Genomic DNA, 15,850 nt, shown 5'->3' with positions numbered 1-15,850 from the left:
CCAAATGTACACCAATTTGCTACAACTGACTTCTGAAATTATGCCATATCTTCACTCCATAGTCTGCCCCACCCAGGAGTTAAAGTGATATTATTTCTATACCAGAGGGAATTTATTTGACCTAAGATACCAAAGAAATGCAACAATTTCATTGTGTAATTTTGTGCATTTCAGCAGAATAAAGTTAGCTGGCATATAACTTCTTCACTTGGTAATTTGTTCCACCAAAACAGCAATTTGAGCACATCCGCAGTGATAGTGTTGGGCCACTTCCAACATTTGAAGGCATTACATACTACCTGAAGACAGTTGACTGCTTTCCATAAGTGCCAGAAGCTTCCCAATGACAGAAACCTTAGCTTAGACTGTATTCTAAACATTCTTTACTGGTTGTATCATGGAATTTGATACACCACTGTGTGTAATTACAAATAAAGTCTTCTACTTTGAGTCTTATGTTTTCAAGGCACTGGAAACACCACCAATAATGCAATGAATTTGGACACCTGTCTGCCATCCTTCAGCAAATGGACTAGTATTGCACTTACGTCTTCATCTAAAGTCTTCAATCATTTACTATGTCTTCAAATACTGCATGGAGACTCAATGTTTGTCTTACTTGGCATGTAAACTGTCTTCAGAAATAATCTGACTGCATCTGCAGAACTGATCTGTGGACAATTGTTATGTTTATAGGGACAATTTTTCAGTACCACTCTGAATACTGATACTGAAGTGTCTGACTGTGTACCAAGGATACACATAAAAACTACAGGTTTCAACATAGTGTACTCAAGGAATATGGTGTCTCATATTTCAAGGCTTGAAATCAAGTGAATGTGTCTAGGTGCATCATGATTTGACCTGGAAATCATTGCAGCCAGCTAATGCACCCATTAAAATATTCATATGTGACAAAAAGCCATTTGACATCAACAAGCACAATAAATAAATCAGTCTTTACTGTAGTGGAACCACATGACTATAAGATTAAGGGGCATGACCATGATACATCACCTGATCCTGACTCTGTGAGGATGCCAGTACCACACACCTCTTCATAGCAGCACCAGGATGGGACCACAGAGGTGCAGTGCAGTTTAACAGTGGTAGCACATTCTGGAGGTCAGCTTTGTTTAACCCTAAATACTACTGACAGTTGGAAGGAAGTGGCAGCAGTTGTAATGTCACTGGGCTCTCATTCCTTAAATCACTATCAAATTTAATCAGTCATAAATGAAATGTTATAGTCTGTGCTTTTCCTTCTTTGATTGTGGATGTTAATTTAATTTCTGCAGTATAGTAATGTTCTGAAGTGCCTAAGTAGATTTTAAAAAATTAATATTAAATTTAAAGCATTGCTCTAAAATAGTATATGCTGCTTTATGCAAACACACAGAGAAGGGGTGACATAATAAATAATAAAAGAACCTCTTTCATTTTATAATGCACTTTCATAGTATAATGTAGCTTACTAGAAAATCTTACACTCAAAAGATCTTGGATAACACTAATCTCTTTTCATCTTTTTGAGATAAATATGACATTTCCTCTTAGAGAGATTTTAATTTGGTTTTTCAATAAAAGAAATAGTAAAGACTGAGAGATACACAAGAAAAATCCACTGTCTCTGGCAGTGATTTATACATGTGAAACATGTCAAGTTGCACTGTGGTCCAGAGTCCATTTAAAATTGTATGTCCTCATATAACTGACTAGATAAGTCAGTTCAAACTCTGAAGGAAAGCAAATGTGCAACTTACCACCTCCAATAGAACCATGCTTAGTAAACCATTGTGTTGTTAAAACAACTTTCGGATTGAGGACAGCTTTAGTGTTTTACATTTTTTCCATATCATCACCAAATTATTTTCAGCACAGAGCTTGTACATAAATATTGTTATTAAATATACAGATATGAGTCAGTAATTCCTTTTCACCATCTTTTACACATTGCAATAATAGGAATTCTTCTACAAAACAGAAGCAGTTATCAAAGATGATATTTTTCAGGTTGTTTTCAAATATTACTTTGCTGTCTGTCAGTCTTTTATATCACTGGAGAAATTATCAAAAATTTTAGTTGCAGCTTTGTGTATTGACAGCCTTTATTGAAAAATAGGCAACTGTAAATACACACATAAAAAAAAGTTTTGCATCACCCCAGTTCCCAGAACTCCTGAAGATAGACATTGACTATGGATATTGTATCACAGACACAGCCCCTTTGCAAAGATGTAAACAACCATGCATGAGAAGCACCTATTAGATGGAGCGGGTCTGACAGCCGATCAGTTCCAGTCATTCCACCAGGAGGGAGGTACACAGTTCATGTTGTCTGTATTTCAACCATGCCTAGATGGCCAATACCATTCTTTGATCATGTCTGCATTGTGACTCTGTGCCAGGAAGGGCTCTCAACAAGGGAAGTGTCCAGGCGTCTTGGAGTGAACCAAACCGATGTTGTTCAGATGTGGAGGAGATACAGAGAGAGACAGGAACTGTCAATGACATGCCTTGCACAGGCCTCTCAAGTACTACTAATGCAGTGGATGACTGCTACCTATGGATGGTGGTTTGGAGGAACTCTGACAGCAAAGCCACCATGTTGAATAATGCTTTTCATGCAGACACAGGATGTCATGTTATGACTTAAAGTGTGTGCAATAGGCTGCATGATACACGACTTCACTCCAAACGTACATGGCGAGGTCCATCTTTGCAACCACAGCACCATGCAGTGCAGTACAGATGGGCCCAACAACATGTCTAATGGACCGCTCAGGATTGGCATCACGTTCTCTTCACCGATGAGTGTGGCATATGCCTCCAATCAGACAATCATCAGAGATGTGTTTTGAGGCAACCCAGTCAGGCAGAATGCTTTAGTCACACTGTCCAGCAAGTGCAGCAAGGTGGAGGTTCCCTGCTGTTTTGGGATTGCATTATGTGGCACCGACGTATGCCGCTGGTGCTCATGGAAAGCACCGTAACGGCTATACGATATGTGAATGCCATCCTCTGACTGATAGTGCAACCATATTGGCAGCATATTGGTGAGGAATTCATCTTCATGGATGAAAATTTGCGCCGCCATCATGCACATCTGGTGAATGACTTCCTTCAGGATAACGACATCACTCGACTAGAGTGGCCAGCATGTTTTCCAAACATGAACCCTATCGCACATGTCTGGGATAGATTGAAAAGGACTGTTTATGGACGATGTGACCCAGTAACCACTCTGAGGGATCTACGCGGAATCGCCATTGAGGAGTGCGACAGTCTGAACCAACAGTGCCTTGATGAACATGTGGATAGTATGCCACGATGAATACAGGCATGCATCATTTACAAGAGGACATGCTACTGGGTATTAGAGGTACTGGTGTGTACAGCAATCTGGACCACCACCACTGAAGGTCTTGCTGTATGGTGGTACACCATGCAATGTGTGATTTTCATGAGGAATAAAAAGGGCAGAAATGATATTTTTTTGATCTCTATTCCAATTTTCTGTACAGGTTCCAGAACTCTTGGAACCGAGGTGATGCAAAACTTTTTTTGATGTGTGTATATAAACTAGATACTGTCATAATTTTCATTTTCTTGAAGTAGTGTTTATGAGATTCTCATGGTGCGAGTCTTGCAATGTATCTGATGGCCTTTCTTGCCATTTAAATACAGTTTTAGATCCAGGTGAGTTTCCCCACAGCAAAATTCCACATGTCAGATTTGAACTGATGAAAGAAAAGTATGCATGCAGCAGCAGAATTTCACTTACACAGCCTCCCAGCTTATACGAGGACTATCCACAAAGTACATTACGTTTTGGAATTAAAAATAAATAAAGTATTGGAATTTTTTTTTATTATATACAGATGAAAGCCACACTTAAATACTACTTTTCTACATAGTTGCCATTTAAATTAAGGCACTTATTGTAGCGATGGACGAGCTTGGAAATTCCTTCGTCGTAAAATTCGGCCGCCTGCGCCTTCAACCACGTGGTTACCTCTTCTTGAAGCTGCGCGTCGTAATCAAAACGCTGCATAGCCAACCACTTCTTCATTGCTGGGAATAGGTGGAAGTCACTCGGTGCCAGGTCAGGACTGTATGGCGGATGAGGAATCAACTCCCACTTAAAAGATTCGAGAACTTAACGAGTGGCATTTGCCGTGTGGGCCCGGGCGTTGTCGTGAATCAGCAAGCTCTTTGAGCCCAACTTTCCCCTGCGCTTGTTTTGTATTGCTCTTCTGAGGTTGTGCAGAGTTTGGCAATACCTTTGAGAGTTTACTGTAGTGCCTCTTTCCAGGAAAGCCACAAAAATTGTATTTCTACCGGGTTACTGATTAACCACGTGGTTGAAGGCGCAGGCAGCCGAATTTTACGACGAAGGAATTTCCAAGCTCGTCCATCGCTATGATAAGTGCCTTAATTTAAATGGCAACTATGTAGAAAAGTAGTATTTAAGTGTGGCTTTCATCTGTATATAATAAAAAAAAATTCCAATACTTTATTTATTTTTAATTCCAAAATGTAATGCACTTTGTGGATAGCCCTCGTACAGCACATAGATCACACATGCAAATCTGCAGCATAACTTCTCCATATATGTATCCCAGCTTCGTCTTTGATCAATGTGGAATTGAAGAAGTTTCACTGATTTACTTTCATCCTTGGGGCAATTCAGATTAAACAGAATGTTTTTTGTTCTGCTACAATTTATGTGTAATGCATTTGCCTCAAACCAGGAGACACACCTATCTATTGCTATTGCAACATTTAGTTGTTGCTCATCTGTGCTGGTATTTTGAGCAATTAATGTTGAGTCATCGGCATCTGGTACAGTGTCACAGAGTGATACAAAAGGCAGATCATTTATGCATATATAATGAACAGAAAGGGCCCAAGAAATGAGCCCTGCAGCACTCCTTTTTTTAACAGGTAAAGGATCTGATTTTTCATTATTCATACACACTAACTATTTTTTATTGCTTTGGCATTACTGCAGTACAAGAAGGGCTTCCTGCCCTATTCGATAGTACAGTAGTTTGCTTATTATGATAGTGTGGGACACTGTACCAAATGCCTTCCTTAAATCCAATAGTATTGCACAATTTACTGACTTATTCTCAAAGCAATCCTATACTTTTGTTATGATTCTGTCAATTGCTTTCACAGAAGAGAAAGTAGATCAAAAGGCTTACTCTACAGGGCAGATTAGATTATTATGTTCAAAATATTGGTCCATCTGCTGATGTATACAGTACTCTCTTATTTTAGAAATAACTGGGACTAGAGAATGGGTGAGTAATTTAATAACTTTGTTTGTTGCTTCGTCAACTACGGTACTAGTGTCATCTGCAAAAATCGACAATTCTGCTTGTTTTATATTAGACAGAAGATTGTTTACATTTAGGAGTTACAATAGTGGACCTAAGTTTGAATGCTGGGGAACTCCATACATGATCTCTCCCCTATCAGAATAACTTCCCCAGACTACATTGGCTGAATTAATATGTACAACTTTCTGCATTGTTTGGGTTAGAGGTGACACTATCTGTCGTTTGGCTTTACCATTAATCCCATAAAACTTCAGTTTATCTAGGAGAATATTGTGATTCACACAGTCAAATGCCTTAGGTAGGTCACCAAAAATACCAAATGGCACTATTTTGTCAACTAATGATTGTAAAATTTGGTAAGAGAACATCCAACTGACATTCTCAGTAGCACAACTCTTCTTAAATCCAGCCGTTATTTGCTGAGGATATTATTGTTGCTCAGGTGAGATACTGTTCTAGAATATATCAATTTCTCAAATATTTTAGAAAATATTGTTTGTTTAAAGCAACTGCCCATATTTGAAATGTTGCTGTTATGAATATCAAGGCATTTACATACTCTCCTTTATTGAAACACAAAGCACATGCTTTTACATATTACACCAATAAGTGATAGTAGGACACACCATATCCAAGTACATATACCAGGATAATAACACTTTTTAATAGTACTAATATTCTATTCAGATGTTCATCTGTAGCCGAGCCCTGCAGTTCAGTACTGGTATAAATAGTTACAGAACAAAAGCTTGTTTGGATAAGTTTACTTTATGTCTAATCTAAGACTAAAAATATCAAACATGTTTACTTGATGTTTCTGTAAACCACTCACCTATTCATCACTGTTTTTATGCGATCATCATTGTTCCACTCACAGACAATAACTGCTGGAAAATCAGTGCTGAAATTCAAATATAGCGTCTCCGTAGCAAAGCTGACAGCATTGTTTTGAAAGGCATTCCATGATGACTTTATAAGTAATGCAGATGCGTACCAACAGAGCACACAGCATATAAGCCAAAAAAGCCTGAAAACAAGTCACAGGTATACATTATATACAAACACACAGCGATCTAAAGGCACCAACTATAAAATTAATTTGTAGTTAATTACTGAGTTAATGAGTGATTGGTATATGATTGTAACCAAAACACTTCACTCACACATTTTTCTACTTTATTGCCATGGTTATGAATTCATTTAAAAGAAGTGGAAGCAAATGAATGTTAATGGTCTTTCATGCAGCATTGTATCTCAGCTGATCATTTAAATAATTTGTCTTGCAATACTTGACAGTACACTCAGTGATATGAATTTGACACTATGTTTTAATAAGAAATGTATTAGCCCTGACTGAGTGAAATATTATGATGATAAGATCATAATAGACACATTTAAAGCACATCAGAATATTTGAAAGTATGTATACCTATTCCTCTAAGTCAGAGGCAGATCCAGGATGAACTCCAGGGTTGAAGGGTGAAAAATTCTACCAAATTAACTACAGGGTTGAGAGGTGAAAAATTCTTCCAAATTAGCCTACCACTTAATTAAACTGATTATGTTATGTTACTTACCAATAACCATATTTAGGACATTTAGGATTGTTGGATAAACCAAAAAAAGTTCATCATTTTTAGGCTGATTTGTGATGGCCCGGCTATTTCAACTGGTCGGTGTGTTGCTGGAAGGGGGAGGTGTGGCTGATGAATGACCCTTTGACCCTTTGCCCCTGCCACTCCGCCCCCCCCCCCCAATCCAGTGAACTGTCTACGCCTCTAATAGAAGCTTTAACTTTGGTTTGTATTGATACAGGTGCTTGTTTTATATTTAACTTACTTGTAACATGTATTTAAAATTCTAGAAGGTTGGTGATTCATATGAGTTGAGGTTCTGAGTTGCTCAAGAAAAGGACAAGCTGAGAAAAAGTGCAGAGAAATAAATCTAAACAAATAGTACAATGGCCAGCCTGAAAGTCAGCAGGAGTTCCAAGATGAAATTAAGTCTACAAAAAGACATAAAGATCTGAAACTTTCAAGGAAGAAATATCTCCTCATTGAGATGTAAAGGAATGGACAAAAAGAAAATGAAATTTATTTTTCAAAGCATCAGTCACTAATTTCAGTCAGGAATCTAGACCACGAGAGACACAGTAGGATAAGGCATCTTGAAAAGTAATAACTCTGAAGAAAAAATGGGACAAGAGTCATAACAACAGCTTTTCATATGTAATGAAAATTAAATAAAAAGGTTCTGAGGAGAGTAATGGTGTGAGCCTAATGCAAGGGGAATCTTTGCTGCAAGCAGCCACTTGCCATAATATGCTGGCAAAGAACTGTGCCGCGGCACCCACTTAGGTGAAGTAGCCCACTTGTCAGTCAGTGTCCAGCTGATTACCAAAACAAGAGACACTTCATCACATGTTATATACTACTGGCCATAAAAATTGCTACACCAAGAAGAAATGCAGATGCTAAACGGGTATTCATTGGACAAATATATTATACTAGAACTGACATGTGATTACATTGTCACTCAATTTGGGTGCATAGATCCTGAGAAATCAGTACCCAGAACAACCACCTCTGGCTGTAATAATGGCCTTGATATGCCTGGGCATTGAGTCAAACAGAGCTTGGATGGCGTGTACAGATACCCATGCAGCTTCAACACTATACCACAGTTCATCAAGAGTAGTGACTGGCGTATTGTGATGAGACAGCTGCTCGGCCACAATTGATCAGATGTTTTCAATTGGTGAGAGATCTGGAGAATCTGCTGGCCAGGGCAGCAGTCGAACATTTTCTGTATCCAGAAAGGCCCGTACAGGACCTGAAACATGCGGTCGTTCATTATCCTGCTGAAATGTAGGGTTTCGCAGGGATCTAATGAAGTGGAGAGCCACGGGTTGTAACACATGTGAAATGTAACGTCCACTGTTCCTAGTACTGTCAATGTGAACAAGAGGTGACCGAGATGTGTAACCAATGGCACCCCATACCATCTCACCTGGTGATACGCCAGTATGGTGATGACGAATACATGCTTCCAATGTGCATTCACCGCGACGTCGCCAAACGCAGATGCGACCACCATGATGCCATAAACAGAACCTGGATTCATCTGAAAAAATGACATTTTGCCATTCGTGCACCCAGGTTCATCGTTTAGTACACCATCGCAGGCGCTCCAGTCTGTGATGCAGTGTCAAGGGTAACTGCAGCCATGGTCTCCGAGCTGACAGTCCATGCTGCTGCAAACATCGTCGAACTGTTCGTTGCAGATGGTTGTTGTCTTGCAAACGTCCCCATCTGTTGACTCAGGGATCGAGACGTGGTTGCACGATCCGTTACAGCCATGCAGATTAGATGCCTGTCATCTCAACTGCTAGTGATACGAAGCCATTGGGATCCAACATGGCATTCCGTATTACCCTCCTGAACCCACCAATTCCATATTCTGCTAACAGTCATTGGATCTCGACCAACATGAGCAGCAATGTCACGATACTATAAACCGCAATCATGATAGGCTACAATCCGACCTTTATCAAAGTCGGAAATGTGATGGTACGCATTTCTCCTCCTTACACGAGGCATCACAACAACTTTTCTCCAGGCAATGCCAGTCCATTGCTGTTTGTGTATGAGAAATCAGTTGGAAACTTTCCTCATGTCAGCATGTTGTAGGTGTCTGCTCTGAAAAGCTAATCATTTGCATATCACAGCATCTTCTTCCTGTCGGTTAAATTTAACGTCTGTAGCACGTTATCTTTGTGGTGTAGCAATTTTAATGGCCAGTAGTGTACTTGATCTATGTGGCAACCACATCACAACAAACTTGCTTTGGCATGTATAAATTCTGACTGTCGAATTGACATGTCGTCGAGCTGGTGCCAGCTGTAATGTAGGCTTCCATCATGCTCAACCACTATCCTGACCAAACTTCCAGCCAGGGAATCCAACTGCAGCACTGACGGGCTGAGAGCTGAACTGCAGACCTCTTAGCCACTGAGCCACTGGGTGCCCACTAGCACTAGCCACTGACATCCCGATACCGATCCAGGATTCACATTCAATTGTCTCTGTCACCTCATGCTGGGCTGCCTGCCAGTCAGCCAGCCAGTCTCATTTGTAGCTGAGCCAGACGTGCCACCTCGCATGGCAGCTGACCTACCAGTGCTGGCAGCCTGTGTACGCAGACATTGCAAAGTTTCCCTTCTGTTGTGCTGAGCTAGACATAAAAACAGCCAGCTGTGTCACTACTACGCTTCATGTAATAGTGTCCAAGAGCATGTCTTCCATCACCCATCACCCAGCTGATGTTGGCATGAACCTCCAGTAAACACTACTGGAAAATAAATAAAGGCTACACCTAACAAAAAGCTGCTTTTAACACATACTGACTCACTGAACTTCATACAACACTAGCTTTCAACTTGGTAGCTGTAATCTGTAGCTCTAACGCAAGAAGCTGTAGAGAAACTGTGCTGATATCATGAAAGTCTCCAGCCTGATGCTAGAGTGAGACTAGCTACCCCATCTGAGATTGAAAAAACTTATTGTCACAGCTCTGTGGTGGTGATTACTATGATACTGCTGTATGTGATGAAGGATTTGCTCCACACTAACATGTCCATGGTGTTATTAGCTCATCCCGATAGTTAAGAAGGTTGGATTCTAGGGTACTGTTTAGATAGGTCTGGTTTTGAGCAGGTAGTCTGTCTAATGATTTGTTGGGACAGTATGGTAGAGAATATGTTATGCTTAAAATCATAGCCCCTATCAGGGTAGATGCAAGATGAAAAGTTGGCTTTGAAATGTCACAAATCATGGTGACTTGCCCACACTTGTGGCAACAAAGTTCATCTGCCATTATTGTTGCATGGCTTTGCCCCTCATGGTGAAATCATTAGCACCTCCTTTGTTTGAAACTGTGCAAATTTTCGCAGAATCTCTCTCTACTAACAAAGAAATTGAACAATATTCCAAACAAAAAATACACAAAACAAAATAAACTGTACCATATTCTTAATAAGTCATTTGTTAGTCAGCAATGACTCCCATAACCCGCACTCTCCTATGCTCATATTCACCAAGTTCTCCAATTACCACCCAAAAATCCTCAAAATGCTGAAAAGATTACTGAATGACACAAAAATTCCTTACAAGTAGTTCCATATTGCCTACTCTCATCTGAGCCACCTGATCCACTAAAAACTGCAAGTGTCAAAGGCCTGTATTTTTTACTCCATCATTATGAAGCATTTATTGATTGCATAAGGAAACAACAGGAGAAATGAAATGGGATTAACAGAAGTTCAGTTAACTGTAACACTAAGCTCTAGGGTCAATATAGAGGTTTGTAAACAGACAGAAGATGGCACTGTAATCAGCAACGCCTGTGTAACACAACAAGTGTCTGGCACAGTTGTTAGATCGGTTACTGCTGCTACAATGGCAGGTTATCAAGATTTAAGTGAGTTGGAATGTGGTGTTATAGTTGGCGCATGAGCGATGGGAAACAGCATCTCTGACGTAGCGATCAAGTGGAGATTTTCCCATATGACCATTTCATGAGTGTACCATGAATACTAGTAATCCAGTAAAACATCAAATCACCGACATCGCTGCGGCCGGAAAAAGATCCGGCAAGAACAGGACTAACGACGACTGAAGAGAATCATTCAATGTGACAGAATTGCAACCCTTCCACAGATTGTTGCAGCCTTCAACTCTGGGCCATCAACAAGTGTTTGCATGCGAATCATTCAACGAAACATCATCAATATGGGCTTTCGGAGCAGAAGGTCCACTCGTGTACCCTTGATGACTGCACGACTCAAAACCTTATGCCTCGCCTGTGCCTGTCAACACTGACATTGGACTGTTGATGACTGGAAACATGTTGCCTGGTCAGACAAGTCTCGTTTCAAATTCTATTGAGCGAATGGATGTGTTCGAATGTGAAGACAGCCTCATGAATCCATGGACCCTGCATGTCAGCAGGGGACTGTTCAAGCTGGTGGAGTGATATGGGACTCCTGATTCATCTAGATACGACTCTGACAGGTGACATGTACGTAAGCATCCTGTCTGATCACCTGCATCCATTCATGTCCATTGTGCATTCCGACGGACTTGGGCAATCCCAGCAGGACAATGCGACATCCCACACGTCGAGAGTTGCTACAGAGTGGGTCCAGGAACACTCTTCTGAGTTTAAGCACTTCCGCTGGCCACCAGACTCCTTAGACATGAACATTATTGAGCATATCTGGGATGTCTTGCAACATGCTGTTCGGAAGAGATCTCCACTCCCTCATACTCCTACGAATTTATCGACAGCCCTGCTGCAGGATTCATTGTGTCGGTTCCCTTCCGCACTACTTTAGACAATATTTGAGTTCACGAAACATCATGTTGCGGCACTTCTGCATGCTCGCGCGGGTCCTACATGATATTGGGGAGGTGTACCAGTTTCTTTGGCTCTTCAGTGTATTTTACATGTTGATGTTCCGGTTGTTGTGGGTTTATTTATCGGTTGTCGTTTTGTACTTGTAGTTCAGCGATGTAGTTTGAGTTTACATATTGTCATTTTGTCATTTGGAAATAGTGGGTGGAGCTGTGAACACAAAAATATGGAGTTTCAAGTGGAGAATTCGGAATATTTCCGACATATTCTTCTGTTTGAGTTGAGGAATGACGGCAGTGGACGCAGCCAGAAACACCTGCGCCATGTATGGGGATAATTCCATTGGACAGAGCATGGCAAGAAAATGGTTTTCTCGTTTTAAGAAGCCCTGTTTTGACTTTAGTGACTCTTCACATTCAGAAAGAGTTTTGGGGTTTGATGAAGATCGTTGAAACGCATTAATGTACAATTATCCCTGTCATTGCACTCAAGAACTGGAAAATGCGATGAGCTGTGGTCATTATGCCAATGTGCGACATTTGCATGCAATGGGGAAGGTTAAAAAAATCTAGAGTATATGGATGCTGCATGCTCTAACCCAGAATCACAAAAATCAGTGAGTGCCCATCTGTGCATCTTGACTTGCTCGTTATCAATTGGCTTGTGAACAACGCCGACCATTTCCATCCTATATAGTCACTGGTGACGAGAAATGGTGTCTTTATGCTAGCACAAGGAGAAGAAAGGAATGACTGAGGCCAACCAAAGCAACGGCTGTCCGTGCAAAGATATATGCACATCTGCAAAAAATGATGTTATGCATCAGGTGCAGAGCGACAGTGTAGTGTACTAAAAATTGCTTCCCCAAGGTGTAACTATCACTGCTGACGTTTATTGTCAACAGCAGAGACGTATTCTAGACACAGTCCATGAACAATGACCAAGAAGACTGTGTGGAGTGATGCTGCTCCACGATAACACCCGCCCCCATTCTGCTGGATTGGCGGAAAACGCTATATAGTAGTTGGATTTGGGAAGTTATTCCACACCCACCTTATTCATCTGATCTTCTACCCTCAGTTTTTTTACCTTTTCCGTTCTCTATTGAACAACCTTCAAGGAACTTCCTTTTCATATGAAAATGCTCTCTGAACATGACTCAGCGAGTTTTTCGCCTCAAAATCAAGCGATTTCTGCAGTTGTGGAATCAAAACGTTGCCCCAGCGTTGGGAGACTGTTGTAAATAGTGAAGGAGAATGTATTATTGATGGCTAAAGTACTTATGCACCAATCCAATGCAAGAGGGTAAAATTCAGTGATAGAAAATGCAGTGATAGACAACGCATTGTTATTGCACCAGGGATGACCACCATATTGTCTGCTTGACGTCAATGAACTGATAGTTTCATCCACAGTACTGGTTTGATGGTGCAGTAATGAAACTTTTGGGGACCTTTCTGTGTCCACTGCTTGAGGCCATCTGCTACAGGCTGGATGAGACGATTGTATGACATTGCATTGGCTTCTACTGTACAGAAATTACTGATGCATCTGACAGCAGTGCATACTTGGACACATCATTGGCATGTTACTTCTCAAATCAGATTATTTTTGAGTGAGTCGCATTTGTTTATGTCACACTGTGATGATAACGATCGTGTTACATGATAGCTTGGTGATCCAATATGTTACTGAGTGGCATAGCAGACAAATGCTGAGTTTGACGGTTTGAGCGCTATTGTTCACTATCTGATCAACTGTATCTTGACTCTGTTAGAGGACGTTGCTGTAGCACGTGTGCACCCTTTACTTTATGACAGCTTGAGCTCTGCTGGGGGCGCTTTCAGTGAGGTGTCCGAATGTCTGTGGAGGAATGGCAGCCTATTCTTCCTCAAGAGCCGAAACCAGAGAAGGTAGTAATGTCGGATGCTAGGATCTGGCGTACAGTCATCGTCCTAACTCATGGCAAATATGTTCCATTGGGTTCAAGTCGGGACCGTGGGCAGGATAGTGCTTTTCAGAAATGCTGTTCTCCACAAACAAATGCCTTACTGATGCTGCTTTATGACAGTACGTATTGTCATACACATACAAACTATTGGGGTTTGCACAGCTGAATAAGTATTAAGGAGAAAAGGGACATCTTACTAATAACTATATTTGCACATTCAAGAACAAAACAAGATTACAGCGATCACAACACAATAAACAGCGCACACAAGAGTAAGTATTAAGGAGAAAAGGGACATCTTACTAATAACTATATTTGCACATTCAAGAACAAAACAAGATTACAGCGATCACAACACAATAATCAGCACACACAAAGAGTGTTAGGCAATGCCAAAGAGGTCTATTTTACACAGTGCACTTTGCTCTGTCACACACGAAATATATTGTTCACACAATTCCAACACCCCTCCTTGAACTTATATTTTGTGTGTTGCTTCCACAAGATAAACCAAATAGTCCCACAATCTTCTCAAACTTCTCCCTTTCCAAGGGTTTGGTCAGAAGGTCAGCTAACATGTCCTCTGTACGCAGATAGTCCACGGCAATGTTCTGTCGTTCTACGTGGTCCCGAATGAAATGGTGCCGTATATCAATATGCTTTGTCCTAGCACTAGTAACATCATTTTTAGCTAGGTTTATGGCTCCCTTATTGTCACAGAAGATGGTTGTAGGTTCCTCAATTAAATTGGGTTCCATTTCACTTATTAATGTTCGTAGCCATAATGCTTCCTGTGTGGTGTAGGATAGTGCCATATACTCGGCCTCTACGGTGCTCAATGCAACAGTTTTTTGCTTTTGACAGGACCATGATGTGAGGCCCCCCATTAATTTAAAACAGCAGCCAGTGGTGGAGTATCTGTCTCCCAATTCACTCCCCCAGTCCGCATCGCTATATCCCTCTAGTTTTGCATTACCATCTCTATGGTATTTTAGCTCATAGTTTGAGGTTCCTCTTAGGTATCGGAATATCCTCTTTACAGCTTTCCAGTGCTTTTCCTTTGGGTCTCTGCAATATCTGCTCACTGCATTGGTGGCAAAAGCAATGTCGGGTCGTGATGTTTGAGACAAATATAACAGACTCCCTACTGCTTCTAAATAAGGAACATTCTTGTCACATTCCACATCAGTCTCATTTACACTTAACTTCACTCCTACTTCCATTGGAGTACTTATGGGTTTGCAATCACTCATGCCAAATTTCTTTAATATTTTTTCCGTGTATGATGATTGACTTATGCTCAATTCTTGTCTTTCTTCATCCTTAGTAATTTGCATACCTAAATAACGTTTAACTTCTCCCAAATCATGCACCTTAAACTTGGTTTGCAGCTGTTTCTTGAAAATTCTCATTTGGCCTTCACTTTCGGTCAGGATAAAGAAATCGTCCACCCATATCGCCATTATTATTATTTCTTCTTTTCTCCCTTTACTCCCTTTATAGTAAATGCTGGGATCTGCCTTGGATTGCTTCATATTCATATTTATTAGAGTTTCATGTAGACATCGATTCCAGCAACGTCCACTTTGTTTAAGTCCATAAATACTTTTTCTCAAACGCCAAATCTTTTTACTTTCTGACCTGGTTTTTATGGCTTCCCTTGGTGGAATGACATATATCTCCTCCTCCAATTTCCCATTTAAATATGCCGTTTTAACATCCATATGATGAATTATTAAATTTCGTTTTACTGCCAAGGCTAAAAGATATCTCAATGATGCATACTTGACTACAGGCGAAAAAGTTTCTTCGTAATCTACCCCTTGTTTTTGTGAATATCCTTTTACCACAAGTCTTGCTTTGTATTTTGGTGATGAGCTTTCAGGGTTCTTCAAATTGAATACCCATCTTGCCTGCAGTGGTTTCTTATCTCCTGGCATATCTACCCATTCAAAGGTTTCGTTTTGATATAAAGATTCTAATTCTCTCTTCATCGCTTCTTTCCATTCTTGAGAGTTTGGGCCACTCATTGCTTCTTCTGCTGTTCTTGGCTCATCATTAAAAGACTGTGCTGTATACATCTCAAAATCCGGATATTCCTTCGGTTTTACATTGGTTTCTTCATGTTTTTCATCTT

At 40.5% G+C, this 15,850-nt stretch overlaps 1 protein-coding gene across 1 annotated transcript in view; it reads right to left on the bottom strand.

The window, feature by feature from the left end:
* The window catches only part of LOC126204202 (sodium channel protein Nach-like), a 182,852-nt gene that overhangs the window by 145,248 nt on the left and 21,754 nt on the right, over nt 1-15,850 (bottom strand). The window contains exon 2 of the mRNA XM_049938602.1: nt 6,181-6,375. Within this exon, the coding sequence (XP_049794559.1) occupies nt 6,181-6,375 (195 nt within the window). The remainder of the gene's footprint in view (nt 1-6,180; nt 6,376-15,850) is intronic.

The sequence above is a fragment of the Schistocerca nitens genome, chromosome 9 (assembly GCF_023898315.1).
Source record: "Schistocerca nitens isolate TAMUIC-IGC-003100 chromosome 9, iqSchNite1.1, whole genome shotgun sequence".
NCBI lineage: Eukaryota > Metazoa > Arthropoda > Insecta > Orthoptera > Acrididae > Schistocerca > Schistocerca nitens.
This window is presented reverse-complemented; position numbering and strand designations above follow the sequence as displayed.